Source organism: Microcebus murinus, chromosome 27 (genome assembly GCF_040939455.1).
Source record: "Microcebus murinus isolate Inina chromosome 27, M.murinus_Inina_mat1.0, whole genome shotgun sequence".
NCBI classification, from domain to species: domain Eukaryota; kingdom Metazoa; phylum Chordata; class Mammalia; order Primates; family Cheirogaleidae; genus Microcebus; species Microcebus murinus.
Window position 1 is genome coordinate 6,830,500 of NC_134130.1, and position 26,027 is coordinate 6,856,526.

Sequence of the window (26,027 nt, forward strand, 5' to 3'; positions counted from 1 at the left end):
TGCACATCTGAGCTCCCTCCCGAGGCTGCAGGGGAGGGTCCTCCGTCTCTCCCAACTTCTGGGGGCTGCAGGCGTCCCCTGGGTTGTGGCCACATCGCTCCAGCCTCTGCCTCCGTGTCCACGTGGTTTCCGCTGTGTCTCTAAGTGACGCCGTGTCTCTTCTCATGGGGACACCACCGGCTGCAGTGCCGCCCACCCCACTCTAGTCCGACCTCATCTCTACCAGCCCCATCTACGAAGACCCCATTCCCAAATGCGATCACTTTCTGGGGGCCCAGGGGTTGGGACTGCACGTGTGTTTTGGAGACAGGATTCCACCCATAACAGGGGAGCAGGCTGTGGAAGGAGGGCCCCGCCAGGTCAACCCGGCGTAAAGGGCGTGGGTGAGCCGCGGCGCCGCCAGGTGGCAGGGGGAGACGTTGCTCAGCCGAGCAGGGCACGGACTGGGGAGCCCGCGACACTGGGGGACATGAGGTTCCAGCCACTCTCTCTTGACTCCCCAGGAATGATGTGGCTTCTGCGGCTGCCTCTGCCCTCCAGTCCCTTAGGCTTCCTCACTCAAAGCGATCGCCTAAAAGGCACGGGGGCGTCTCCCTCCCAGAAGAACCCCACGTCCGAGGTGTGGACACCCACTCTCCGGGAGGCGGAGATGAAACACTCCTGCCGTCCCCGAGGGTGGGCTGAGAGAAGAACGGGGTGCGAGGGGAGACTGTGATCGGCCGAAGAGAACCTGGGACCCCATCTGCACCAGGTGATGTCACCTGGGTACTCGGTGTCCCGACAGGGTGTGAGGAGAGGGGGCCTCACCTCTGGGTGTTGGTCCCCAAACTGTGTTTGGTGATGATCCAACCAAGGTATAGGCGTGTGAGCAGGTGGAACGATGAAAAACCATGCGCAGAGGCAGCCCGGGGCTATCGGGTGGTCATATATGGAGGATTAACTCACTTCCACCCCGTCACCACCCTGGAAGGGAGTGGCCCCACTTTCTAGATGAGGAAACAGGTCTCTGGGCCCAGATTCCAGGCAGCTCTTTTTCGGCAGGTTGTGTGGGACAAACTGATAGAGACGCCACCTCCTCCAGGGAGCCCTCCCTGCTGCCCCTGGGCTCTGCCAGCCACCAGTTAGGGTCCCCTCCGTCCCTGTGGGTGACTGCCAAGCCCCCCACGGGGAGAGAGCGAGCAAGTCTTCCTGGCCTGACAGTGGCTCTGGGCTGAAATAGGGGCAGGGTCCCTCCCTCCAGGCTAATGCCCTGCCCTGCTCCAATAGCAGGTGGGTGGGGGACTCCCTGGCCATGACCTCCCTCGTGCCAGCCCCACCCCCCCTGCTCCAAGGCCATGCTGATTGGCCCATGCGACTGTGTCCGGCCACCTGTTGCTGTCTGTCTAGGGGCCACCCTCCCCATACTCCATCCCGGCCACAAGGCTCAGCGCAGCGGCTGAGGGGTAAGCGGGGCTGGGGGTGGCCTGGGAACTGCTGGGGATCCCCTGGGTCTGGGAGGGTGTCGTCAAGGTCCATGGGGTCCTCGACTCCTGTGGCTGCCCCCCATACACAAACACGCACACCAAGGGGCCACACACCACGTTCCCCTGTCCGTGGGCCCCCTCCCCCACTCCACTTCCCAGCCTTGGAGCCCCAGGGATGGGGACACTTTACTGCTGGCAGCTAGAGGCCACAGGGACCCCAAAAAACAGGGTCTGACTTCAAAGCTCATGCAGCCTTCAGCCAACGCCTAGTCTCCAGCCTCAGTTTCCTTATCTGGCACACGGGAACAGAGCCAGGCTGGACCTGGCTGCGGGGGCTCCGTGTGCCTCTAGACTCACAGGGTCAGGCAGGGGTCTGGGTGCCAGGAATAGCAAGTCGGGATGGCACGGAGGGAGACCCCATGGGAGCAAAGGCCTGGGAGGGGCTGTGCCACCCATTGGCCTATCCCGCTGGCCTCGGGCACCAGATAAAAATAGTCCCTGGTCTCAGAGAACATGAGCCGACCCTGAGGCTAGGGGTTCTGGTTTGACTCATTGCTGTGTGACCTTGGGTGGGCTCCAGCCTTCTCTGGGCCCCAGCAGCCTTTGCTAATGTGCTCATGGCTGGGCTCTAGGGCGGGGTCCCAAGGCAGGCGTCGGGGGCCATGCCCGGCATGAGGGTGAATTTGCCAAGTGAAGGGTGCCCAGTCCGAGAACAAAGGCCGGGACATGGGAGCGGTGGAGCCAGCGAGCTCATGTCTGCAGAACCCGTGGGTCAGGCCCAGGCCGTGGCAGGGGCTCAGGGACATGCGAGACCCCTTTTCCCACCTTACCCAGGCGCCCTGGGCCTGCGGCCGGGCTCTGGCCATCTCCATGGCGACCAGAGGCTGGGAGGAGCTGGATGGAGGCCTGGGCAGCTGCCAGGCTGGCGAGGACCTCTCCGCACTGGCTGAGCCACAGGACGACAAGGCTCCAGGTACCCCCCGGGCGCTGGCTGGACGACACCCATCCCCAGTGGTGCAGTCTCCACATCGGACTGGCTTGAACTGTGCTCCCTCCCCACATCCAACCCCAGGCCCCTATTTCTGCCCCGGGGTCTGTAAAGTGTCCCCAAGGAAGGCAAGTCTGGTCCACACAAGCCCAGGCTTGAACCCCTCCTTGCCACTGAAGCCATATTCACCTCTGGGCAAGGCTGTCTCTGAGCCCGTCTGTGACATGGAACAGTCACCCACATCCACCCAGCAGGGCCGGGGGTGGAGGGAGGGCAGGATTGGCCTGGGGGTCCCTGCCACCTTGCCTCTCCCTGCTTACACCAACAGTGACGCCCAGGCTGGCCGACCCGAGCAGCTGGCCCCACGTGAGTAGCTGGGCCCTCCAGGTTTCAGCCTGAGCCAGAGACTCGCAGGTCAAGGGGGGTGGGTTTCTAAAGCCAATGGGAAGGGTCTGGGGCTGGAAGGAAACACCCAGAACATCTCGTGATTTCCTCAGGGCACTCAGGAACCCATGGCTGAAGGCAGCGGCGGTGCAGATACCAGGCCCAAGAAGATAGAAAAGGAGCCTGCGGCCAGGGGGGCCCCAGGATCTGGGAAGGAAAGGCTGAAACCTGGAGCAAGTGGGTTTGCAGGGGGCCTGGGTGAGGTGGGGGTGGCCATGGGACAACATGGGGCAGGTCCCTGGGGCTGGGTCCTTGGATCTGGAGGTGGGAGGAGGGCATGCGTCCAGGAGTGGCAGGCAGCGACGAAATGGGCTGGGAGCCGCCACTAATGTGTGAAGACAGCAGCTAAGGTGTCCTCTAAGCTCCAGCAAATTGTCTTCCAGGAGCGTCTGGGCGTCCCTGGGAAGCTGCCCCAGACAGCACAGCCAGGCGGGGCGGGCTGGGCTCAGGACACAGGGCACCCCTTGCTCCCTGCGCCTGCGGTGGCTCAGATTGCTCGGACCGCTGGCCAGAGCGCAGCCCACTCTTGCCCCCGCAGCCCCTCGAAGCGCCCCTGCGCGCAAGAAGGCGCAGGCCGCGCCGCCCCCGCAGCCGCCGCCGCCACCCCCAGCCCTGAGCGAGGAGCTGCCCTGGGGAGACGTGACGCTCAACAAGTGCCTGGTGCTCGCCTTGCTGGTGGCGCTGCTGGGCTCGGCTTTCCAGCGGTGCCGCGGTGAGCCGGGTTCCCCAGAAGCGGGGCGGGGTTGGGGTCGTCCTGAAGGCCCGCCCACCTCTCCAGGGAAGGGCCACAAGGGCAGGGGCTGGGAGCCTCCTCTCCAGGCAGTCTTGTGCGCCTCAGTAGCCAGGCCTGCGTCCTGCCATAGAGCTTTGCACATCACCCCTTAAGCGACCGACCTTGGGCGCCCTCTCACCGAATGCTGGGCCCTGTGCGGGACCTCCCTCCCCGAGTCCCCACCTTGTGCACTCCCTCCGCAGGGTTGGACCTGGTGCGCCCCACGGTCAGGTCTGGGCCCCCCACTGTGGACCTTGCAGGGGCTCTTCCCCTTCCAGGGTGCACCCTGTGCACCCCTGTCCCACGTGAGCCGGCTGTCGCCTCCCCAGGGACCTCGTGCAACGCTTTCCACATTGTTCCGCGGCCTTTGTGCGCTAAGGACAGCCAGTGAGCGTCCCCAGGGGCAGGCCTGCGCCCCTCCCTTGTTGGGACGCTCCTACAGCCCTCGGAGAAAGAATGACCAGTACTTTCGTGACGGGAAAAAGGAAGGTTCCGAGGGAAGCGGCTCTCTCAGAGGGATCGGGACCAGCCAGCGTCAGCGCACCCGGTAGCGCGTGCCGCTGTCTCCATCTGTCCTGGGGAGGCGGGCTCTAGGGGCGAGGGAGGGATGGACAGTGTGGTCGGTCCGTGTCCTGGGTTACTCATCCGGACCCTACCCCCCTAGACGCTGTGGTTGGAGAGGTGGCCGCCCCCGCACCTGCCCGGGAGCTGTGGGTCCCTCCAAGCTCAGCCCCAAAAGAGCCAGAGTCACCCCCGGTAAGCGCTTCCTCCCAGTGACAGGGGGCAGTGGGACCTTCATGGGGGAAAGGGAGCCAGGCCTGGGGTGGGAGAGGTGGGCACTGACCCCAGGATGGCGCTGTCTGCATTGCAGCCTAAGCCCACGGCCTGGGCACCCCCACCCGGGCCGCCTGCACCCCCACCCGGGCCGCCTGAGCCCCAGGAGAAGCCAGGGGACAAGGCCAAGATTCCCGGGAGTCGGGAGGCTGCAGAGAAGGACGAAAGGGAACCCAGGGAGGCACCCGGGGAGGACCGTGAACCCCTCGCAGACCCAGGGCCCAAGGAGAGGCTGAGGAAGGCGGAGAGGCCGAGAAGGGCGGAGAGGCCGAGAAGGGCGGAGAGAAAGGAGAAGGCGGAGAGGCCGCAGAAAGAGGAGAGGCCGAGGAAGGAGAGACCGCGGGCAGCCAGGGAGCCCCGAGAAGCCGCGCCCCGGCGCTGGGAGGCTCGCGAAGGGGGCCGTCGGCCGTGGGCGCGGGACTTCAGGGAGGCGGAGGACAGAAAGAGGCAGGCCTGGGCCTCCCCGCGGCGCCCCCAGGAGCAGGACCGGCCCCCGGGTCGCCACAAGCACCGCGCAGGCAAGGGGCGGGACTGAGCCGGCCTGGGTCCTGCGCATGAGTTCCGGGACGCCTTCTCGACGTCCCGCGGTGTCCCACGGCTCCAGCGAAATAAAAGCGAGTGCCGCGGTCGCCGCGTCGCCTGCTCCTTTGCGCCTGAACCCGGAGCCACACGCAGGGCCTGAATGAGGGGGTCGGGGTGCTTTCAACTGGGCAAGAGGCAGCGGGAGCGCGCGCAGGGGGCCCACGGGCTCCGGAACACTCATGGACACCGCAGCCGGGTGCTTCCTGGTCTTTATTGGGGCGATGCCTGTGGTCCGAATAAATATGGGAAGGGGCGTGCCGGGCCCCTCCGGGGGCAGCGGTCCGCAAGGCCGGCAGCCGCACTCAGGGCTCACCGGCAGCCACACTCGGTGGCCACCATGTTGGGCACGTGGTGCGCGCTGATGCGCTCCTCCGACAGGCTGATGAGGAGTTTGCCCGCGTAGGCGGTGGGCACGCAGCAGGGCGGGCGCGCCAGGGCGGCCCCGCGCGCCTGCATCTTGAGCAGTAGAACCACGTGGTTGCCGTAGCGCGGGTTGCGGTCGGACTGCGGCCAGCCGCACGCGCCCTGGCAGTTGTTGGCCTGGTACGTCTCGGGGATGAGCACCGAGCGCTCGGCGCGGAGGTCCACGCTGAGCTCGCGCAGTGCGCACGGCCCGTCGGCCGTGGCGGTCCCTGCGCTGCGCTGCGCCCGCCCGGGCCCACGCAGGTCCCGCCAGCGCCACTCTGCGCGCAGCCCCTGCAGCGCCTTCAGGAGCAGCAGCGAGCGCAGCGGGCCGCCCGGGCCGCCGGGGTCGCCCGGGCACAGCGCGAGCAGGCGCGCCAACAGCGGGGCCACGGCCGGCGGCAGGCCAGGGAGGCCACGCAGCTCGGAGGCCGCCGCTTGCAGCTCGGCAGCCACGCGGCGCGCCAGGCTCTCGGCCCATGGCGCTGACGCGGGGCCCTGCGGCGGCGCGGGGTCCCCTGCGGTGGTCGCGGCGGGCGGTAGCAGCAGCAGCAACGGCTCCTCGCCGTCGAGCAGGCGCTCCAGTGCCGCAGGGTCCGACAGGTTGACCAGGCCCTGCGGGAAGCTGGCCAGCGCGCCCGGGTCCAGGGCCAGGCGCCGCGCAGAGGCCGGGGCCTGAGAGCCCCGCAGCGCCCGCACCAGGCGCGTGAGCGTCTCCAGGAAGGGGTCGGTGGTGGGCGGCGGCTCCTCGGGCTCCCCGGACGGCCTGAAACACGCAGCGGGGGGGTTGTTGAGAGCGGACGCCAGGCAGCGCTGCCCCCGCCTCCACTCCCCGCCTGCGCGCACCTGGGCGGCGGGAAGGGCACTGTGTCTAGCTGGCCCTGCGCGGGCAGGGGCGCGGGCTGGGACCGGGGCAGCAGGAGCAGGGCGGGGGTCATCCGCGTGAAGCAGCGGGGGTCGTCGCCGAACAGCAGTGCCTGCAGCTGGGCTGTACTTAGGAGTACACCTGCAGTGGGAGGGCGTGGGGCCAGCTCAGGCGCTGAGGCCCAGGGCAGCCGACCCGACATCCAGCCCCTCTCCGAGGACCTACCGTCTTCGCGGGGCCTTAGCGTCAGAGCGAGCCCGGAGCCGCTCCAGGCCCCCGCCGGGCGGTCCAGGGCCAGCGCCAGGTAGCGGGTGTCCCAGGATGGGCAAAGGCTCTGCGGGATGGGCCCGGCCCGGCTGGGTGGGGTGGCAGCAGCGACTTGCCCAGCCCTGCTGTCCATCCCTTTCTCCCACCACCGCTCCAAATCCCAGACTTGACTCAGCCCTCCTGTGAAGCGCCCACCTTTTAACAAATCCACCCCCCTTCTGCAAAGTAAGGGATCCCAGGGCCCAAGGCGTGCACCTCCCTAGTACCTGGGTGCCCAGCAGCCCAGCCCCAGTGACAGTGACCTCGGGGCCGTGCCCTGGGTACAGCACCAGCAGTGCCAGCTCTGGGGGGCTGGTTCCTCCAGATGGGGGTTCCTGGAACTTCAGCAAGGGTGTCGGCTCCCAGGTCACTGCAGCCAGGACAAGGGAGCACCTGAGCCATGGAGGCCCAGGACCCTCCCCAACCTGTCCTGCAGGGAGAGCCTCCACCCCAGCTGGGAGCCTTTGGCATCCATTCTTGCCACTCTGGACCCCAAAGGGAAGGACACTGGCGGGCCCCCTCTGCTGCCTCCTGCAGCCAGAGAGGAGTGACCGGTGGGCAGTGGCCATGTCAGTGTTGGGGTGGGGCTGCAGCCTTGGGGGCTCTGGGTGGGAGATCTCAAGGAGGCAGGTGGCCTGGGGTGTGGGGAGGGGGAACCCCAGAGTTCTGGTGGCCACATACCCTTGGATTCTCTGTAGGTAGGGTGAGTGACACCTTCCCTGGGCACTGTGGGAGGGATGGGTCTGAGAGAGGGGCATTGGGGACTTGACCCCAGACAGGAAAACAGCGGTGTCCACCTCCCAGGCCATGGATTGCGGTGGGTGAGGCTCCCTAGCACCCAGTCTCCCTTGGGAGGACCCCAGCTGCCTTAAAGGATGCAGGTGGCGCTGCCCTCCGGGCCCCCACCTACCTTCCTCCAGGTGAAGGACAAGCAGCCGCTGCCCCCCTGGTGCCCCCAGCCAGGCCCCCAAGCGCTGCAGAAGGGGCAGGGCAGCCTGTTTGTCGCTGGAGCTGCAGACCCCGAAGGTGGCCAGGTCTCGGGGGCCCCAGTGGGCCTGCTGCACGGCCCCCAGGAAGGCCCGCTCATAGCTGCTTAGGGACCCTGCCACCCTTAGGGGGGCATTACTGTGGTTTCCACTCCCACCCAGGGTCACCAGACACAAGGGGTCCTGCCAGCTGCCTGGCAGCCAGTCCCAGTCTTCATGGAAGATGAGACCCCCTGTGCTGGCGGCTGGCTGCTTTGTTCTCGGGGTCTCGGCCACCAGCAGAGCCCCCATGGCCGGCAGCAACAGGACCAGGCGAGGGAGAGGCGGGCCCTGCATTGTGGGTGCTGCCAGGGCTGCGCTGCCTGAGCTTAAATGGTCCCAGCGAGGGCGGGATGTTTGTGCGGGAGGGCAGGCCCTATCTCTTCCATGTGACCTTGGGGGATGATGCCCAGCGCTCTTGAGCCCAGGCCTGAGCAACCTTCTCAAAGAGCCCTTTCTGTGCCACTCGGCAGCCTATCTCCCCTCTCAGCCTGCAGGACGTGTCAAACCCTGTCCTTGAGGGGCTCTCCCCTCTGGAGTGAGCGGGAACCCAGGCGGGGAGTGAGCAGCGGGGGCGGCCAGACTAGACAGTGGCGGGTTTGCACAGGGGTGGCGCCAGGAGAGCAGAGACCAGATGTCCTGTCTTCCCGCCCGTGGGTGGGCCTGGAGGAGCATGATAGCCCCAAACTCAGCTTGGTCTCCCCACCCCTGGGGGATTGCCTAAAGACCCCAACAGGCAGCAAGGAGTCTGTTCTTTCCCTCCCCAGGATGGGCCCCCAGACCCACTCCTGGCTGACAGGTCTGTCCTCCACAGGGCAGCCTTCCAGGGACCAGCTGCCACCCTGGCCACCTACAGTGTCTCCTGGGGGGCTGCAGGGTCCCCCCAGTTGGTCCTGGCCCTGAGCTGCCCTGCGCATGGTGGGTGGGGGGCCCCTGCCCGGCATGCCCAGCGTTCACTAGTAGCCCGCTGGGCCCCACAGCCGCTGCATACATCAGTCCGGCCACGCACAGGGGAGGCTGTTTAATGAGCTCAGGACAGTACAAAAACGGGACTTCTCATGGGAAAACACAGGAACACAGAACACCAGGGGTGCTGGGCCAGGGGGCAGCTCTTCAGTTGGTTGGGGGAGGAGGTGGTATGTTCCCTGGGCCTTCGGAGGGGAGTGGGGGCCTCAGCATGGGAGGCATGGGAGTTGGGGGGTGCACTCCAGGATTTGAGGGGTGGACCCCAGGGGGCTGGGGGTGGACTCCTGGAGCGGAGGGGTGGACCCCAGGAGTTGGAGGATGTACCCCAGGAGCTGAAGGGTGGACCCCAGGAGGCTGGGGGTGGATCCCTGGGGCTGGTGGGTGTACCCCCGGGGCCTGGGGGTGAACTGCAGTAGCTGGGGGATGCACTCCAGGGGCCTGGGGGTGAACACCAGCTGATGGAGGATGGACCCCTGGGGCTGGTGGGTGGACCCCAGGAGCTGGGGGGTGGACCCCGGGAGCTGGGGGGTGGACCCCAGATGTTGGTGGGTGGACCACTGGTGCCGGGGGGTGGACCCCAGGGGCTGGGGGGTGGACCCCAGACGTGGGAGGGTGTACCACTGGTGCTGGGGGGTGTACCCCAGGAGCCGGGGGGTGTACCCCAGAGGTGGGAGGGTGGACCACTGGTGCTGGGGGGTGGACCCCAGGGGCTGGTGGGGGCAGCTGGGGAGGTCCTGGGGGCCCTGAGGGTGCAGGCCCCGTGGGAGGCATAGGTGGCAGAGGCAGGCCTCCTGGTGGGGGTGGCGGCAAGGACTCAGGCAGCGGTGGTCTCGGGGGCAACCCATTCATCAGTGGGGGTGGGGGCCGCTTCACCCCGGGAGGCCCAGCGGGGAGGCTGGGTGGAGCCGGGGGCTTCTCCATCTTAAAGTGGAACTGGAGGAAAAACTAGAGAGAAACAAAGAGGTTTGGCAGGGCCCTGGCACAAGGACACGGCTGGGCAGGGTGCTGCAAGAAAGCCCGAACTGCCCAGGGCCTGCATAACTGACCTGCTTGGTTTCCCTGTTCCAGTGAGTCCAAAACTTGCCTTCGGCCTTGTCAATCTCTCTGCTGGGCACCTGGGGGCAGGGTGACAGAAAGGGCTCCTGGTTCCTGGCCTTCAGGACAGGGGCCCAGGGCTGCCATCCAGGCAGAGAGCTCAATGGAGCCCGAGGCGCCAGCTTCCGGGGTCTGAAAGTAGACCCTTCCTAGAGCCTTGAGGCGGCCCAGCCTGATATGGCTTTTTGTAGGGGGACAAGGTTCAGTGACCTTTGGGATGACTGCCCCTTTGGGGCAGATTCTGGCTCAGCTGCTTGCCAATCCCAACACCCTGGGGAGGCTGCAGTTATGTTAATTATTGCTGCCCAGTGCAGGCATGGAATACAGGTTACAACAGCCTCTGGGGGTTAAATCACCTGACCAAGGCCTTACAGATCTGGGCGCTAAGCCAACATCAGGCAGGGTCTGCACTTTGTGGCCATAATGGTAGTCACTAGAAGTACCTCCCCTGGGAAGAAGGGTACACTCAGAGGACACACCTCCAACCAAAGGAAGGGGCACCCTGGAGTGGGCTGGTAGACACCCCCACCTAGACTGTGAAGACCCTCCTTGATGCCACGTGTCATGGGGTCTTGGGGGACCCCAGTAGCCATGCTACCTTGAAGGCAATGGTCTCATAGGGCTCCGCGGCCATCAGCAGGTACTGCCAGCGCCGGTCGGGGGGCTCGATTCTCTGCTCATAGGCGGACATGAAGCGGTGGCGTGGCATGATGCCCTCAGCGATCTCGGGGTAGTCAATCTGTGGGGACACAGACAGTGGCAGCACCACCGTTCAGGGGACACCTATGGGACCCCCTCCCCTCATGCCCGACACCTGGGGTCCTCATCTCACCTGGAAGAGGAGACTCTGCTGGCCCATCTCCGAGTCTCTCTGCTTGGTCACTGCAACACACAAGGAACTTGGGTCAAGGGCGGCTGGTCTGCAGCTAACTCCGCCCACTCAACAGGAGGGCAGGACATCAGGGAGGTTCTGGGGCTGGATGGACTCACTTGGGCCCGGCACTGTGCTACAGGTGACGCACAGGTGTGCCAGGGCTAGGTCACCTGCCCAAGATAACCCAGGCAGGGGTTGGAAAGTGGGTCCCATCCCTAGAGCCTAGCAGGAAATGCCATCCAATAGGGTGCTCAGTCTCACAGTCCCTGGAGGCCCTGGCACTGGCCTTGCCCCTTATCCCTGGATGCTGGGACACCACCAGGCAGGAGCCGAGGACTTCATGGCTGGGAGAGGCCACTTTGCCACCAGAGTGAGGCCAAGCCAAACCCCTGCACATCACAGCCAGTTTCCCACATGGCCCCAGGGCACATCAGCTCCCATAATACCTCCATCTCCCAAGTGTGCTGAGGACAGACCTAGAACCTTGTCATGGCCTGCCCACCCAGAACCCAGGGCTCCAGCTGGCCCTCATTGGCCTGACCAGGCCTCAGCACTGCGGTGTCCCGTGTGCAGCAGTAGGTGCACAGCACGCCCCAGCATCTGTGAAGTATACTGGCTAGGCAGGTGGCCCTCCTCCCTGCTCAACTTGCAGAACTCAATCCCTGTTCCAGCTTGGCCACCCGCCCAGCTTGCTGGGACAGCCAACCCTAGACAGTCCCGCTCCATGAGCTGCTCCCAGACACACTCCTCTCCCTGTCCTATCCTGACGTGCCGAGGATGTACCAGGGTCCCAGTGCCCTCCCACTGCTTTTACTTAACTTGGAGTGGAAAGAACTCCAAGAGATTCCAGGACACCCTAACAAGAGCGCAGAGGGGAGGCTGAGCTCCACATGCATGGGCCAGCAGGGCGAGGAGTGTGCGGACCTTGGCTCGGCCAGGGAAGGGCCGCAGGTGGGACGGAGGCTCAGCCAGCATCCTGGACAGCGGTGAGAGGCTGTGCGTGGGTGAGGGATGGCCTCAAAAGCCAGAGGACTGTGGCTCTGAGGCTCAGGGATGAGGATGTTAGGTCCCACCTCCTGCACTTGAGCCCAAAGAGCCCATTCATGCTGTAGAGCAGCCACCAGCCGGTGCCACTCCTGGACAGACTTACCTTTGTAGCCCGGGCGGCCGATCTTCACAAACTTCTTCACCTCCACCTTGACCTTCTCGGGCGCAGGCTGGGCAGGGGCCTCCTTCGCCTCCTTGGCTGCTCGCCGGGCCCTGTGGGTAGGACGGACGAGGCACTGGGGCCCCTCCTCGTGCAGACCACCAAGGCCACAGGCCCTGGTGCTGGCAGTCTCCCCTCCCCCCCCCGCCCCGACCTTGGAGCTCATCTACTCTGGGGATGGAACAATGACGGGTTCCGCCACACCTCCTTGCTCTCCAACACCCATCGGAGACCTCACTCTGGGGCCAGCACCCGGGAGCCGGGTCTGGAGGCCTCACGGGGGTGTGAGCGTCAACCATGGGTCGGGGCACAAGCACGAGGTACTCACAAGTTGGTCTGGTGCTTCTTTCCTTGGGTGTGTGCGAGGTAGCTCCCCTGGGGTGGAGAAGAAAACAGGAGTCAAGGCCAAGTGCACAGGCAAAGGGTGCAGGTCCCTGAAGCCCTCGTAAAGGCCTGCCACGAACAGGGCCCAGAGAGGAGCTAGGCTGGCCTGTCCGCGGAGACAGAGTAACTGGAGGGGCCTGCAGCAAAGCAGACACCTGACCCATGCTGAGGAAACCAGTTCTAGCCGGTTTGCAGAGGGAAATGGGAAGCCTCAGCAGTGTGGGATGCTGCAGCGTGCACAGCTGGACCCGCCGTTCCAACTCCAGCACACCCGCATGGGCAGGATGCAACACCTCTATCGGCGTCTCACCAGGGGTGACCCTGCAACCCTCCAGGAGACACTGGGCCATGTCTGGGACATCTGTGGTTGTCACGCTGGGGGTGCTCCTGGCAAGGAGTGGGTGGAGGCAGGGATGCTGCTCAGCACCTGCAGTGCCCAGGACACCCCACCCCAGAGAACCATCCAGGAGTGGGGGGGGCGGCGGGCAGGGAGAGACCCTGGTCTACAGGACTGCTCCCTTCAGCCCTGACCGCAAACCAAACGTTCAACATGCAAAAAGTAAACAAAACCTGCTACTTAGTGAATGAATTAGTCTAATGTAGATGACAGTCCAGTGGCTATTCACTGCAGTGTCACCTGGACGATCTTACGACCCTTGTAAGTGACCTAGAGCCACACCCGACTAGATCTCGAAACCACAACGTAGCATGAAAACCACCGCCAAGTGACAGGTGCATTCTTATTTGTGGGAGACTTAACACAAAAAGCACATGACAGTGCCTGTCGCTCATGCCACACCTGCTGCTCACAGACATATGCTTATGTGAGACATGGTATCAACAGTGTCCAAAGAAGGACGCCCAGCAAACCGGCAGTGGTGGTGGCCTCAGGAGCCAGGAGTCGAGGACAGAGCTGACGACGAAGGGATTCAGCCTGTACTTATAGCCAAATTTTTTCCACAAAAAGACACGACTCAAAGCAAACTCCCCAGCGAGTGAGCGGTCAGTTCTGAGTGGTGGGCCCAGGCTTGTAATACTTTCTCAGGGGACAGGGCTGGGGGCTGGGACATGCCAGGGACAGGGTGACACAACACTGGAGGGACACACTGCACTGGGCAAGGGGAGGAAGCTGTGGGGCAGGGCAGCACCTCGGGAAGCCCAGCCCAGGCCAGACTCACGAGAGCCCCGAGAACGCACCTCGTTGTTGTGCAGCGTCAGGCAGAGTTTGCATTCGTATGAACCCAAGTGGTTTTTCATAAAATAGGGGTCCTGGGGAGGGAACAAACAGTCCAGTTAGACAGCAGCGGATCACACCCACACCGAGATGTCCCTGCCCTGTGGCAGGGCACTCGTGGCTGGTTGAGTGTCACTGAGACGCAGGACCAGGCGAGACCGGGGTCTGTGGCCTGGCAAGAGACCTTGATGACACTGGTGCAGACCATCTGGGGTCTCATGAAAGTGCAGCGGCCAACTCAGCAGGGCCGGCGCGCCTGACTCTGGGGAGTCCCAGGCTCACATTCTGAGTCTAAGGGGGGCAGAGCCAGGACAGCATTGTTAGTCACTGTCTCCCAGGCAGGGGTCTGTCCCCAACCACACCAATGGGCCAAGTGTCAGCACGAGCCAGACACAGGCAGAAGAAAAGCAAATGGGCCAGACAAGTGGCCTCAAGAGCCACGTTCCCGCAGGCCCTGAGCCAGGGCAGCTGGGTTCCCTCCTTCCAGCAGCAGAGGCACCAGTGTGTCCGCTTCTCACCTTAAGAGCCAGAACAGACAGATCAGGGCTCAATTCCCAACCCCACCACCCACAGCTGTGCCACCCTTCTCTGAGCCTGCTTCCTCATCTGGAAGATGGGGACAATAACAGGAGCACTTCACAGGCCAAGCCCATGAGGCCCTTTAGGGGCACCCAGCACACGGCAAGGGCTGGGCACGTCTCAGTGGACTTTAGAGTGTGAGGGGAACCACACGCTGATGCCAGGGGTCTTACCCAAGAAGACAACATCAGGGGACACTGGTTGTCACAGCTGGGGAGGGCCCCTGGCATGGAGTAGGTGGAGGCAGAGATGCTGTTCAGCACCCTGTGATGCCCAGGAAGGCCCCACCCCAGAGAACCATCTGGCCCAGGGCCCCTGGGGTCTCCGAACAAGCCAGGGTCAAGTTCCGAGGTTTAGCTCCCAGCCCAATGTGCGCAGGGGCCAGGTCTTGGGTAGAGCCCTGCAGCACCTCTTCCTGGACGCCTTGGATCCTTGTCCTGACCCCAGGCCCCTGCTCGTCCCCTCCCAGTGCCCCCCGAAAGCATGCAGGGCACACCTTGTTGATGTCGATGGTCTCTAGGGCCAGCTGCCGGAGGCGCTCCCTCCGGTCACGGTTGCTCTCAGAAGAGGAGGCCACGCCCCCACTCCCGGTCTTGCCCCCGGGCCGATGCTGGAAGTCCATGGTGCCAGCCTTAGGGCTTCAGCAGACTGGGGTGAAGCCTGTGGAGAAAGAGGAGAGTGACTATGACAGCTCAGGTATGGTGGCTGCAGCTGGGACCCGCCCTCATCTGCACTCCCCCCACCTGGAATGCAGCCAGGCCTAGGGACCATGACCTATTCCACCAAGTCTCTCCCAGGAGGCTGGGGCCCCTGTGGGACAGGCACAGAAACAGGAAGCCAGAACCTGTTTTGAGAGGCTCCCAACACAGGTCCTAAAGGATCATGGGCACATCTGCAAGTGACCCTGGAGGATGGTGGCAAGGAGGTCACAGCCCAGAGTGAAATGCCAATGCAAAGCACACAGAAGGCCCAATCAGGCAAGACAAGTTCAAGTTCTCATGAGTCACCACCTCCAGGAAGTCTTCACTAACTGCCCTCAACCCTCCAGTGTTCAAAGTCCCTTTCTGATTGGCTACACTGACTCATCCCAACCTAAACTCTATTTCTTGTGCTCAGCTGTAAATTTGATGGAGGCATGAAGACATCTCTCTGCAGATCCTCACCACCTAATGCACAGGAGATGTTCAAGATGTATCTGAGAAAAAAGAAACTCGATGGAAACGCCAACAAAGATATTGTTAACATGCTTCTTCATTATACGGGAAGTTACTGTGCCCTGAAGCTGAATAGGAAGCCAAGTAATAAGGAGTCAAATTAAAACAAAAAGAAGCCCCTGAAAAGTAAAAATGGGAGGATCCAAACAAAAAATTCAATACCAGGCCGGGCGCGGTGGCTCACGCCTGTAATCCTAGCTCTTGGGAGGCCGAGGCGGGCGGATTGCTCGAGCTCAGGAGTTCAAAACCAGCCTGAGCAAGAGCGAGACCCCGTCTCTACTATAAATAGAAAGAAATTAATTGGCCAACTGATATATATATAAAAAAAAAATTAGCCGGGCATGGTGGCGCATGCCTGTAGTCCCAGCTACTCGGGAGGCTGAGGCAGAAGGATCGCTCGAGCCCAGGAGTTTGAGGTTGCTGTGAGCTAGGCTGACGCCACGGCACTCACTCTAGCCTGGGCAACAAGTGAGACACTGTCTCAAAAAAAAAAAAAAAAAAAAAAAAAAATCAATACCAGAGCATCAAGATAAGAGTCAAATCTTTCATAAAGAACAACAAAAAATTGAAAAAAAAAATAGGAAAAGCAAGAGTCTAGATGAAATTCCAGAATAAGAACAGGAAGAAAAAATCCAACAAAATAAAAATAGCAGAATATTATCAAACAAGTAAGAGTGTTCTCAAAGAAATTAAAAAAAAAAAAATCTCAGGAGGAAAAGGACCTAATTGTCCAGGTAAAAAGGACCCACCCAGATCAACAAATAAAAAGACCCTCAATAAATGGATTTTTTATACCACCAAGGAAAATCTTAGGCTTCCGCTAGACAGAAAGAAAAATGGAAACAAAAGATCAGAAACCAGAATAGGGCCAGACCTTCCAAGAGCAACACCAAAAACTAAAGCAACACTTTCGCTATCTGAATACGGACTTTCAATCTAGATTTTTATATTCAGCCAAACTTCTAAGTATGGGAGTAAAATAAAGTCATTTTTCAGATAATCACGGACTCAAAAAAAAAAAATCACCTATTACTTCAGAAGCTACCAGGAGATCTGCTCTGATAGAATGAAGAAAAGAGGCCCTTTTGTCACAACAGAGGTGTCTGTACACTGTTCCGTGGCAAATGTATCTTGCTCTTACTCTTTAAACTTATATCTTGCTCGGTAAATCTACCTTGTACTTCCTTAATAAACTTTATTTCACACTTGCAAAAAAAGAAAAAAGAAAAGATATGGCCAGATGGAAAACAGAAGCCAGTCCAGGAGAGAAATGACACAAAGGTCTGGGAAAACAGCTCTGCTGCAAGGCTAGACAACAACCAGTCTAATTTGGAGCAGGAATATTTGGGAGTCTGGCAGAAGAGAAGAGGAGATCACTTTATCAAAACCTGTGGAAAATGCACTTGGATAGGTGTGTGAGACGTTGAAGCTTTGAGGAAAACATTAACAAGTGAAATAAAAACCAGGCTAATGAAACAAAAAAGAAAATCCTGAAGTTAATTAGCTTTGAGGGAGGGTAAAAGAAAAGGAATTTAGTTGAACGTATTACTTGGTTTATCAGCCAACAGTATTTTCAGCCTTGGAAAATGTGACCACTAATTTGACTAAAGTTTGTGATATAAACTCATTCAGAGTATAGAAAGGGATGCTGCAGTGGGAGAATGGGAAGGAAAAGTAAGATCTCACCGCCCCTGATAAGAAATCAGCAGATGATATCTAAAAGTCGATATAACCAGAAAGAAGTGTGTTATTTATGAAGGTAAAGACCAGCGAAAACGGCTTTAAGAATTGAGGAGAGGCAGCCTCTGGGGCCTGGGACTGGACCAGCGATCAGGAACTAATTGCTGTTTTGGTGGAAATACAATTATCTTCTTAAAAGCAAGCAACCTACTTTTCAGAGCTCCTCCCAGCTGTTCTGTGCTGCCAAAGAGCAGATGAGAGCTGCGGACCCGGGGTCGTAAGTCTAAGCGCCCGGGGATGCACCTGCAAAGTGAGCCAGCTACCGTCTCAGGTCGCCCCCGGCGTGGAGCTGAGGCTGTTACTCCCGTCTTAACAGTTAAGACAACTAACTGATGCTCGCGGTGTCTTTTAGTGACCCGCCACGATCCCAAAGCCAGTCAACTAACAGATATAAGTTAGGACTCCGAAAAGCCCTGGGATACACGGAAGGCGCCCGAGGCCATTTTAGCTGCGATCTCAGCCCAGACCCCAACGGGTCTGCCGGGAAAGAGCTGAGAGGGCAAAGAGGGTCCCACCCAGCGCGGGGTGCCGGAGGGCGCGGGGTGCGGGAGGCTGGACGCCCGCAGGATGAGGGAGGCCGCCCACGCGCCCTTCAGCCCGCGACCCCTGCTGCAGGCGCCTTGCTCCCATATCCGCCCGCTTCTAGGGAACTTCGGGACCCCGGCGGCCGCCGCCCACACCTGGGACCGCTACTCACACGCACCTGAGGCCTAGCTGTCCAGGCTTTATCGGCCACCGCCACGACTTGGCTCTGCGCACGCGCGTGGCGGGCGAAACAAGCACTTCCGGGGCAAACGGGCCGGAGCCTGCCGTTTGCGCATGCCCGGCCCGTCCAGCGCGCGGCCCGGAGGCTCTGTGGAGGCGCGAGAGAAAGGGCTCAAGGGGGCAGGGCTGAACTTGAGGCCGGAAGTCGAGGTGCGCGTGCGCACAACGCTCTCAGCGAGTGTTCTGTGGGCTCCCGGTCGCGCAGGACCGGCTCTCGCGAGAGGGAGGGCTGAGCCTCCCCAAAACATTACCGCTCCCTCCGCCTGCGCCCGGCGGCCGTGGGGGCGGGCGCCGCGGGTCGCAGGGGTGGGGTGGTGCTTTGGTTCTCCTTCCACCCGGGTCCGGCTTATTTCCTGTTTCAAGGTTACGTGCGGCCCCCAGTGGTGCCAGCGGGAACAGCCGGCCCCGAGCGCGCAGGCGCAGCAACTCGCGCGGCGCTTCCGGAACTGCGCCTCGAGACCTTTTTGGCGGCGGCCACGGCCCGGCCCGCGCCCAGGTCCCCGCTGTACCCCTGGTCCCCGGCGCCATGCGCTACAACGAGAAGGAGCTGCAGGCGCTGTCCCGGCAGCCAGCCGAGCTGGCGGCCGAGCTGGGCATGCGGGGCCCCAAAAAGGGCAGCGGTGAGGGGGGCCGGGGGCCGGGGCGCGGACGAGCGGGGGGCCGGGGCGGGGTCCCGCGGCCGCCCTGAGCCCGCTCTGTGCCCGCAGTGGTGAAGCGGCGGCTGGTGAAGCTAGTGGTGAATTTCCTCTTCTACTTCCGCACGGACGAGGCCGAGGTAGGGCGCGGGGTGCGGGCCAGGGCGGGGGTCCCCGCGAGCCGCGCGCTCACTGCCGGCGCCCTGTGTCTCACCAGCCCGTCGGAGCCCTGCTGCTGGAGCGCTGCAGAGTCGCCCGTGAGGAGCCCAGCGGCTTCTCCATCAGTGAGTGCGTGGGGTGCGCGGCCGCGGACCCTCCCCAGGCACGAGAGTGCCTTGTTCGCGGGCAGCTCAAGGTCAGGCCTTCGCCCCGGGCGACTCCGCGCACCTGCCAGGTGGCCCAGAGGCTCCCGCCCGTGGGACGCCGGCTGTTCGCACGAGGCCGGGTGGACAGCCGTCCGAGTCGCTTCCTGAGCCGCCACCAGAATGGTCGCTCTGTGGGTTGCCGAGCCCCGTGCTGCGGACGGGGGTAGGGGGGTGCTCCCGGGTCTCCGTGGGAGATGCACGTGTGCAGGGGATGGTGGGGCCTCTCCCGGTTTGCCAGGGTCTCCGTAAGAGTTCTGCATACTGGGTGGCTTGAGTACCAGAAACACCTCTGTACAGTTTCTTAAATTGGAGGTCTGATATCAAGGCTGGGTCGTTTGGGGGGCTTCTCTCTGGGCTTCGGGTGGTGGCCGGCAATCCTTGGTCTCCTTGTTTTGTAGAACCATCATCACCTCGATGTTCACAGGGAGTTCTCCCTGTGTGCGTTTGGGATTCCCAAGTTTCTCCCTTTTATAAAGAGACTAGTTAGATAGGATTTAGGGCCATCTTTCTAGGTTCTGGGGATGAAATTCAGCGCATAGTAGGCAGAAGGATGACGGGATGCTGGGGCCAGAGGGGGATGGTTTTGGGGCGCCGGCAAGAGGAGGGCTGGCAGAGGGCTTGTGGCTGGCAGAGCAGGGCTGTCTCCCTCCCCAGGCTTCATCGAGGACCCAGAGAGGAAGTACTACTTTGAGTGCTGCAGCGAGGAACAATGTCAGGAATGGACTGAAGCTCTGCGTCAGGCCAGGTGGGGCCCAGTGAGATGTGGGGGGACAGTTGAGGGCTGGGGCACAGCGGCTCTGCCAAGTGGGAATCTGACCGAGCACTGCCCTCTCCTGCAGCTACGAGTTCATGCGGAGAAGCCTCATTTTCTATAGGAAAGAGATTCAGAAGATGACAGGCAAAGTGCGTGCGGGCCTGGGGGTGGCAGGGACAGTCTTCCGGGCCTGGCTCATGGCACCCATCTGCCTTGCAGGACCCCCTGGAGCAGTTTGGCATATCTGAGGAGGCCAGGTTTCAGCTGAGCAGCTTGAAGGCATGAGACAGGCGGCTGCCTGCCCTACCCAAGCCTGGATTTTCAGTGGGAGGCGTTTGGGTTTGAAGACCAAAGCCTAAGGCAGGGTGAGGGTGGGCAGGGGCTGCCTTTTTGGAGAAGTGACCCGGCAAGCTGCTCTCTCCGTGCCTTGGGACCTACTGGACTGGTCTGGCACTTGGTGCCACGTGCTGCTTCCAGGCATGAACGTCCACTCCCAGGAGCTCCGCCCTAGCCCCTCAGCTGTGTCCATCCAGGCTCCACACGCACCTGGGCTGGTGCAACTCCTGTCCTGCGCCGGGCGAATGTACTCAGCTAGACTAAGCTAGACGATGCTGTGAATGTGGTGAGGGGCTGTCTCCCTCAACCAGCTGTGAATCTGCCGGACTCCTGGGGAGAGTCATCCCAGGCCAGTGTCTCGTTTTGTTCAAATAAAGGTACCTCTGTTCCGTGGTGGATGGTGGTGGAGTGAAGGAAGAGGGGCTGGGGCAGCCTCCCCAGGCTGGGGAGGCCCTTGCTCTGAGAGAGGGGGGAGGCGCCCAGGGTTGGGGTCTCCTCCAGGTTCAGTGTTTAGTGCCTGAGGGGCAGGGGCTGGGTCACCTGTGCTGAGGGAGACCTAGAACCCTAAGCCAGGAAAGGTGTGGGCAGTTGGGACCCCCAGGATGGAGTGCAGTGGGGTCGCAGGACTCCTAAGGTGACTAGTCGCAGCCCTAGTGTCCAGGGCACTGCCCTTGGGTGTGGCCGGGACCTCGACTGGCCTCTCACCCACGGGACTAGGTAAAGCCCAAGAGTGTTGCTCCTTGTTGCCAACAGGGCGCCATGTCAGCTTGTTTGAGTTCCTCAGGGGGAAGACAGAGGAAAGGCTGTCCCAGGGGTCTGGCTTGACCAGCGTGAGCCCTCCTGGGCAGGGCACCTCTGCCAGCCTCAGCACCCAAAGCTGCTGCCAGGGGATAGTCCCACTTCAGGGATGCCCTGTGTCACCCAGGAATAAACCTCTCAGACCAGGTCCAAGTGAAAACAGTCTCTTTATTACAGCATCTAGAGGTGGAAACGCAAGATGCGGCGGAGTGCCATGGGAAGGGCCAGGCAGCAGCCCGCAGGGAACCGTGACAATGCACGCAGTTCAGATACAGAGTTCACCGTAAAGACAGCAAAGCTTGAGTTACAAAAGCTGAGACATGAGAAAAAGAAGCAGCCGGTGGATGGACCATTTGACCAAATGGCGGGTGGGTGGGAAGGGGGGTCCCCTACTGACCCCTGAGCAGAAGGATGCGTCCTGGGGGTGGATAAATAAATAAGTCACCATTTGCGGGCTAGTCCCTGCTGGCCAGGCAAGGTGCCTCGCAGGGCCTCGGGGGGCTGTCTTAGTCATTAGGGGGTTCCTTAAGGGTTCCTGAGCAAGGGCCACTGGGCAGCCCCCCAGGCTTTCCTGCAGCGGCCCACAGTCAGCAGCACGACGCCACGAGACAGCTGCCCTGGTGAAGCCAGCCCAGGCAACAGCGCCAGACCCCTGGTCCACGGGGCCCCAGTCATCCTGCACCTGCCACCCGCATCCCTGCGCAGTGGCATCTTGATGCTACTCTGGGGGCATCTGGGTGGGCACAGTACTGGGGCTCAGATAATGGGGGCCACCGTGGCCATTGGTATCAGGGTTAGTGTGTGTGTGGATGCACGCGTGGTCCCCAACAGGCTTGAGACTCCACCCGTGCCAGCTGCACCTGAGACCCAGCGTGTCCAGACATGTGGTACTTGGTATCCCAACACTCAAGTATACATGGACATCCGTTCTGTAGGATCAGCTACACGTGGCACATCAGCAGAAGCCCAGCACTCATCAGCAGGACCTGCACTGGCACCCGAGCCGCCCGCGTCTCTGGGGTGGTGGGTAGAAGCATACAGTGTTTATGAAAGAATGTGTTTTGTTCTAGGGACAGGCCACCCTCTCTGTTTCAACCCCACAGCGTCTCAGGGAGCTATGCTGGGCAGCTCAGCCCTGGCTCCCTGGGCCCAGTGGCCACCCTGTCCTGAAGGCCAGGGCACAGCACCTACAAGCTGAGAGCACCAACATGAAGGGAGGAAGGGACCCAGAGCCACCACCCAAGGGAGGACGGGCCAGTGTGAATGCCGGTCTCAAGCACCATCTTCAGAGTCTACTGCTGGGGTGGAGGGATCTGAGATACAGGCTGTTGGGATGGGGGCGGAGTGGGACAGGACAGCCGAGCAGGGTTCTTCCAGGCCCTCCCCCAGCTGGGAGCCGAGCACAGGGCTCCCTCCACTGGTGGTGGTGGTGGGGGCACACCTGCTCTGGCTGAGCACAGCAAAGCGCCAGGGCTGGCTGCCAGCAGTCTCTGGGAAGGGAAGACAGGCCCCTGATGCCGCCTTGTAGGAGCAAACACTTGACAACAGCCCCAGTGAGGCCCAGACACAAACCTCGGAGTGGTGGACACCCCCTGCCATTTACCAGCCCCAGTGGGTGGCCTGTGGCCAATGTTTACCCTGTCAGGGGACCTAGGGCTCCCCCCAGACACCACTGCTCTGACAACTGAGAAGCCCCAGACCCTTCATGAACCTCTGGGAACGCCTGGAACAGTTCTGCCTTCCCACCAAGCTCAGCCTCTGCTGTACCGTCCACACCCCGTCCCAAGGCTGGGGCAGGGGGAGGGGTTAAGCAGTAAACCCAGGCCTGGGGCCAGAGACACATGGCCCCAGCACACCCACAGGAGCTGCGAGAACCTGCAGACATGCACGGTGGACATGACCATGAACCTGACGGGGGCCACGTGGGCCTGGGCGACTCCAGTAGGGGTGGCAGCTCCGCTCCAGGCTCCTGGGGCTGCGGCCAGGCAGGGTCTGGCCTGGGGGCCACTTTTGTGCACTTGAATAAATAAAAGATTTTCCCCTTGTTTTTCTTTTTAAAGTTCACTGTGCATTATACCATCTAAAAATAAATGCAGTCAAGTCTATGAAATGTATAAATTCTCATCAGATCTATAAAATACTGTCACTCCTCAGCGTGACTCTCTCCTATACAGAAACACCAGGGACCCACGACCGACGACCTGCCATGTCACACGCGTGCTCCGAGCCACAACAGCAAAGAGATACAAAGTAAATGCACTTGTTACACAGGCCCACCCAGCCACTGGGGGTCCCACATGACCCCTCCTCAGAGCACCACTCAGAACAGACCACAGAGCTGAGTATGGGGCCTACTCCTTTCGGCCCGCAAGGCCACGTCGCCACGCACGGGGGAGGGGCCTGCACAGCTGTTCCTATGCCAAAGGCAGGATCCTGAGCCCCAGGGTTAAAAGTCTGGGCGTTCACAGTGCAGGGCTGGGAGGGGAAGGCGCAGGGATGGGGAGTAGGGGTGGGCGTGCCTTTGCCTTTGGTATAGGACAGGGCAGGCGGGAGCTTGAGAACAGGCGTCGGCGTTGGTCAGCATCTAGGCTCAGCACCAAGCACGGTGGAGGGCGCGGCCGGGACGATAGCACCAGGGCAGGCTGTCGGCGTCTCCGCTGGCGGGCCAGCCCTTCACACACGTCTTTATATAGATCCTCTTATATATAGATATTTATATTTCTTAATAAGTTGCCTCTGACGACTTAGATGGAATAAAATAAGTCAGAATTGTTTATACTTTTTAAAAAACGATAAATACTTTATCTAAAACTATCGACAGTACAACTGGACCAGGCCCAGCCTCTCCTGCGGGTGTGCCGCGATTCACAGTAGAGCTCGTCCTCCCGTCCTCCTCGCTGCTCAGGGGAGCCGGGCAGGCTGGCAAGCACCGTGTAGCAGGCGCCTTGGTCCACACCGTCCTTGCATAGGTCTCGCGGTTGAGGTAGAAGTCCTAGTTACCTGTAGGGGCACAGCGGGGAGAGCTATTAGCACCTGGCTCTGAGGCGCCCCACACACACCCAGGCCAGGGGACTGAAGGTCTCCTGTGTGAACGAGACACGCTGGGCTGGGGCTGCCCCCAACAGCGGGGACCGTCTGAAGCAGGCGTAGGGCTAGCTCCCTCTGCTGGAGGCGAGTGACCCTGTGGGCCAACACGAGAGCCCGACACCAACTGCCTGCCTTCCTCCAGCAGCCCCTGCGAGGACAGGAGACACTGCCCAGCAGCACCACCGCCGCCTCTGAGGACGAATCCAGCTAAAGCCACCCTACCTCCAGGACTCTGGCAGGACCCGGCACACCTGTCCCCAGCCCTCTAGTGAACAGCACTGACCAGGTAGTAGTCACTGATCCCACCCAGCAGCCAAGCCTCAGGTCTGTGTCCACTCACACACACGTGAGGGCAGCAGGCAGCACATGGCCCTGCAGCCAGCTCCTGTCCCAGTCCTCACTGGAGGCTGAGGGTGACACTGTCTCCCTGGGGGAACGGGGTGGCATGCTTTCTGCCAGACTGGCACCCAACAAACTCTCACCCCAACATCCTCCTGGCCTCCAGGTGGCCCTGTCTGCACTGGTGGGTCCAGCTCAGCCCTGATGTTCTGGACTGAGAGCCCTTGGCTGTGTGCCACAGCCACAGGGCGCCACAGAACCTGCCCTAGTGGCCTCGCCTGTCACCCCCGGCTCCCCCAGAGCAGGTGGTCTTAGAAGGCAGGCAGCACCAAGGCCTCACAGGTGGTGCATTTTCTTAATGCCCTAGGCCTCCCGACTTCAAGATTGCTCTTAAATTTTAAGCACCACAAGAGGCAAGAAAAGCTTCCTATTTCTCTGCTGCTCCCCTTTTAATAAAAAGATTTGTTCTGTAAAATCTGGATTCAGCCAAAAGGCTGCACTTAAGGACCCAGAAGGCCACAGTGGCCTTCGGGCTGCAGGTTCCCCACCCTGCCCTGGGAGGAGTCCTCAAGGCTGGCGTGGGGCTGCCATCACACCACCCTAGTTCCTGGCGACTCTGCCGCGGACACTGTGCCTGCCATGTGCCAGGCGCCCTGGAACTAGGCTGGGACGCAGAGGCCACTCTGGGAGCCTCCCCTGCCAGGGCTGGTGCAGGACCAGGGTTACCACGGGCAGCCACAGCCCCAGAACACTCTCGAGCTCCGCTGGCCCTGCGCTCAGGCCACACCATGACCAGTGCTCACTGCCCCTCGGAGGCCCTCCTATGGCACTGTCTCCCTCTTTCCACCTCAGAACCCCCGGCCCTTCCGCAGGGCCCTGCGGCCATCCTCTGTGCCAGGGAAGGGCAGTTCAGTCTCGAATGAGCCAGCAGGCGTGGCTCTGGCCTTACCTTACACAATACGAACTGCTAGCTAAGCAAGTCTTTATCGCGGCTTAACCCCCGAAAGGTGCGCGGCATAAGGAGGCGGCATGCCAAGGGAAACCCACACAGCGGACGACCCCGTGGTGCTGGCCTGTGGAATCCCGGGCGCGGCCTGCGCCAGGGCCAGCCGAGGCAGGGGCTGGTGGTGCACCGTGAAGGAGGGGCGGGCGCCCTTGTGCGGGAGGGAGGCCAGCTTGGCAGACAAAGAGGCGTTAGCAGGCTGCAGGGAGGCGGCAGAGGCAGGGGGCAAGAAAGCGCGGTTAGGTGGGATGGACGCAAGGCTCTGCAGAAGCACGGGCTCGGGGTTAGCGGCCAGCAGCGTGGGGGGAGGAGGCAAGGCGGCGTTAGGGGGTGCGTGGAGGGTGGGTGGCCCCGCAGGGGGCCGGCCCAGGTGCGGAGGCGGAGGGAGTGGGGGAGGCGGAGGCGGAGGGGGCGGCCGAGGCTCGACCGAGGCCGGGGCCTGAAAGGAAGAGGCCGAGGCGCTGGCCGCCGCCTGCAGCGGGCTCGGGCCCAGCGTGGCGCTGCCACATACGGCCCCACGGCCGACACGGGCTCCAAACGGATGAGCAGAGGCGGAAGGCACCGCGTGGTTAAAGACACCTGCAAACAGGAGAGAAAAACTCAGCTTCAACAGGTGGGCACTGTCCAGTCCAAGTGAAGAGAAGCGCAGCACAGAGGGGAAGCAGGTCGCAGGCCAGCTCCAGTGCGTGCAGGCTCGAAGCGCAGGCAGCGGCAGCGCAGGCACCAGCTTACCTGCGTGGGGCGCCCGCCCCTCCGGGCCCACCTGCCGCCCGCCCCGCAGGGAGCCCGCCCGGCCCAGGGCGCCGCTCCGGCCTGGCTCCACTCCTGCCTGCATCTGCGGCAGGCACCGCAGGACTTGCTCCTACACCACCAGCTCCCAGGCTGTGCCAGGGCCCGGGGCGGTCACTCTTAAACAGGTGACCTCCGCGGGAGAGAGTAATGCCCTAGTGACCATGTGCACCGTGGCCTTC

General features: G+C 61.9%; 5 protein-coding genes across 12 annotated transcripts in view; 2 read left to right on the top strand and 3 right to left on the bottom strand.

Moving 5' to 3' along the window:
- Positions 1–1,367: 1,367 nt before the first annotated feature.
- Positions 1,368–5,130, top strand: JSRP1 (junctional sarcoplasmic reticulum protein 1). 2 transcript variants are annotated; one of them, XM_012745686.2, is made up of 7 exons: positions 1,368–1,442; positions 2,298–2,436; positions 2,780–2,817; positions 2,949–3,072; positions 3,434–3,607; positions 4,332–4,423; positions 4,539–5,130. In XM_012745686.2, the coding sequence occupies exons 2-7, from the start codon at positions 2,334–2,336 to the stop codon at positions 5,034–5,036; spliced, it is 1,029 nt and encodes a 342-aa protein (XP_012601140.2). In that variant the 5' UTR covers positions 1,368–1,442; positions 2,298–2,333; the 3' UTR covers positions 5,037–5,130. The 2 variants fall into 2 exon arrangements, with proteins under 2 accessions (XP_012601140.2, XP_012601141.2); XM_012745687.2 differs by having other exon boundaries at positions 2,958–3,072.
- A 41-nt stretch (positions 5,131–5,171) lies between these two features.
- AMH (anti-Mullerian hormone) lies at positions 5,172–8,607 on the bottom strand. The gene is made up of 5 exons (XM_012745682.3): positions 7,567–8,607; positions 6,884–7,026; positions 6,576–6,684; positions 6,332–6,491; positions 5,172–6,251 (listed from the first exon to the last, which is right to left on the bottom strand). Exons 1-5 carry the CDS (start codon positions 7,976–7,978, stop codon positions 5,393–5,395), a joined length of 1,683 nt encoding a protein of 560 aa, XP_012601136.1. The 5' UTR covers positions 7,979–8,607; the 3' UTR covers positions 5,172–5,392.
- Positions 8,608–8,687: 80 nt separating this feature from the next.
- On the bottom strand, positions 8,688–17,763 carry SF3A2 (splicing factor 3a subunit 2). 3 transcript variants are annotated; one of them, XM_012745683.3, is made up of 9 exons: positions 17,678–17,763; positions 14,517–14,680; positions 13,405–13,476; positions 12,152–12,198; positions 11,767–11,876; positions 10,575–10,624; positions 10,341–10,481; positions 9,694–9,762; positions 8,688–9,592 (listed from the first exon to the last, which is right to left on the bottom strand). In XM_012745683.3, the coding sequence occupies exons 2-9, from the start codon at positions 14,640–14,642 to the stop codon at positions 8,795–8,797; spliced, it is 1,413 nt and encodes a 470-aa protein (XP_012601137.1). In that variant the 5' UTR covers positions 14,643–14,680; positions 17,678–17,763; the 3' UTR covers positions 8,688–8,794. The 3 variants fall into 3 exon arrangements, with proteins under 3 accessions (XP_012601137.1, XP_012601138.1, XP_012601139.1); XM_012745684.3 differs by having other exon boundaries at positions 17,672–17,759; XM_012745685.3 differs by lacking the exon at positions 17,678–17,763 and adding an exon at positions 17,126–17,619.
- A 357-nt stretch (positions 17,764–18,120) lies between these two features.
- PLEKHJ1 (pleckstrin homology domain containing J1) lies at positions 18,121–20,222 on the top strand. Its single transcript, XM_012745690.3, has 6 exons — positions 18,121–18,359; positions 18,447–18,514; positions 18,592–18,658; positions 19,394–19,484; positions 19,579–19,642; positions 19,713–20,222. The coding sequence occupies exons 1-6, from the start codon at positions 18,266–18,268 to the stop codon at positions 19,776–19,778; spliced, it is 450 nt and encodes a 149-aa protein (XP_012601144.1). The 5' UTR covers positions 18,121–18,265; the 3' UTR covers positions 19,779–20,222.
- A 553-nt stretch (positions 20,223–20,775) lies between these two features.
- DOT1L (DOT1 like histone lysine methyltransferase) overlaps positions 20,776–26,027 on the bottom strand; it is a 52,447-nt gene continuing 47,195 nt past the window's right edge. For 3 of the 5 annotated variants that reach the window (XM_012745676.3, XM_075998183.1, XM_075998185.1), the window contains 2 exons: positions 25,003–25,635; positions 20,776–23,627 (listed from right to left, as the gene is read on the bottom strand). In XM_012745676.3, coding sequence (XP_012601130.2) covers positions 25,037–25,635 — 599 coding nt within the window. In that variant the 3' untranslated portion in view covers positions 20,776–23,627; positions 25,003–25,036. The remainder of the gene's footprint in view (positions 23,628–25,002; positions 25,636–26,027) is intronic. The other 2 variants (XM_012745681.3, XM_075998184.1) reach the window with 1 other exon arrangement.

Excerpts from the sequence above, each read along its gene's own strand:
- JSRP1 (XM_012745686.2), top strand. The coding sequence starts at position 2,334 with ATGGCGACCAGAGGCTGGGAGGAGCTGGATGGAGGCCTGGGCAGCTGC. Across the intron at positions 2,437-2,779 it reads ACAGGACGACAAGGCTCCAG|TGACGCCCAGGCTGGCCGAC; the intron begins GTACCCCCCGGG and ends TTACACCAACAG. Across the intron at positions 3,073-3,433 it reads AAGGCTGAAACCTGGAGCAA|CCCCTCGAAGCGCCCCTGCG; the intron begins GTGGGTTTGCAG and ends TTGCCCCCGCAG.
- AMH (XM_012745682.3), bottom strand. The coding sequence starts at position 7,978 with ATGCAGGGCCCGCCTCTCCCTCGCCTGGTCCTGTTGCTGCCGGCCATG. Across the intron at positions 7,027-7,566 it reads TGTCCTTCACCTGGAGGAAG|TGACCTGGGAGCCGACACCC; the intron begins GTAGGTGGGGGC and ends TCCTGGCTGCAG. Across the intron at positions 6,252-6,331 it reads GTGCCCTTCCCGCCGCCCAG|GCCGTCCGGGGAGCCCGAGG; the intron begins GTGCGCGCAGGC and ends TGCGTGTTTCAG.
- SF3A2 (XM_012745683.3), bottom strand. The coding sequence starts at position 14,642 with ATGGACTTCCAGCATCGGCCCGGGGGCAAGACCGGGAGTGGGGGCGTG. Across the intron at positions 13,477-14,516 it reads AGACCATCGACATCAACAAG|GACCCCTATTTTATGAAAAA; the intron begins GTGTGCCCTGCA and ends TTCCCTCCCCAG. Across the intron at positions 9,593-9,693 it reads GGAACAGGGAAACCAAGCAG|TTTTTCCTCCAGTTCCACTT; the intron begins GTCAGTTATGCA and ends GTTTCTCTCTAG.
- PLEKHJ1 (XM_012745690.3), top strand. The coding sequence starts at position 18,266 with ATGCGCTACAACGAGAAGGAGCTGCAGGCGCTGTCCCGGCAGCCAGCC. Across the intron at positions 18,659-19,393 it reads GCCCAGCGGCTTCTCCATCA|GCTTCATCGAGGACCCAGAG; the intron begins GTGAGTGCGTGG and ends CTCCCTCCCCAG. Across the intron at positions 19,485-19,578 it reads GAAGCTCTGCGTCAGGCCAG|CTACGAGTTCATGCGGAGAA; the intron begins GTGGGGCCCAGT and ends CCTCTCCTGCAG.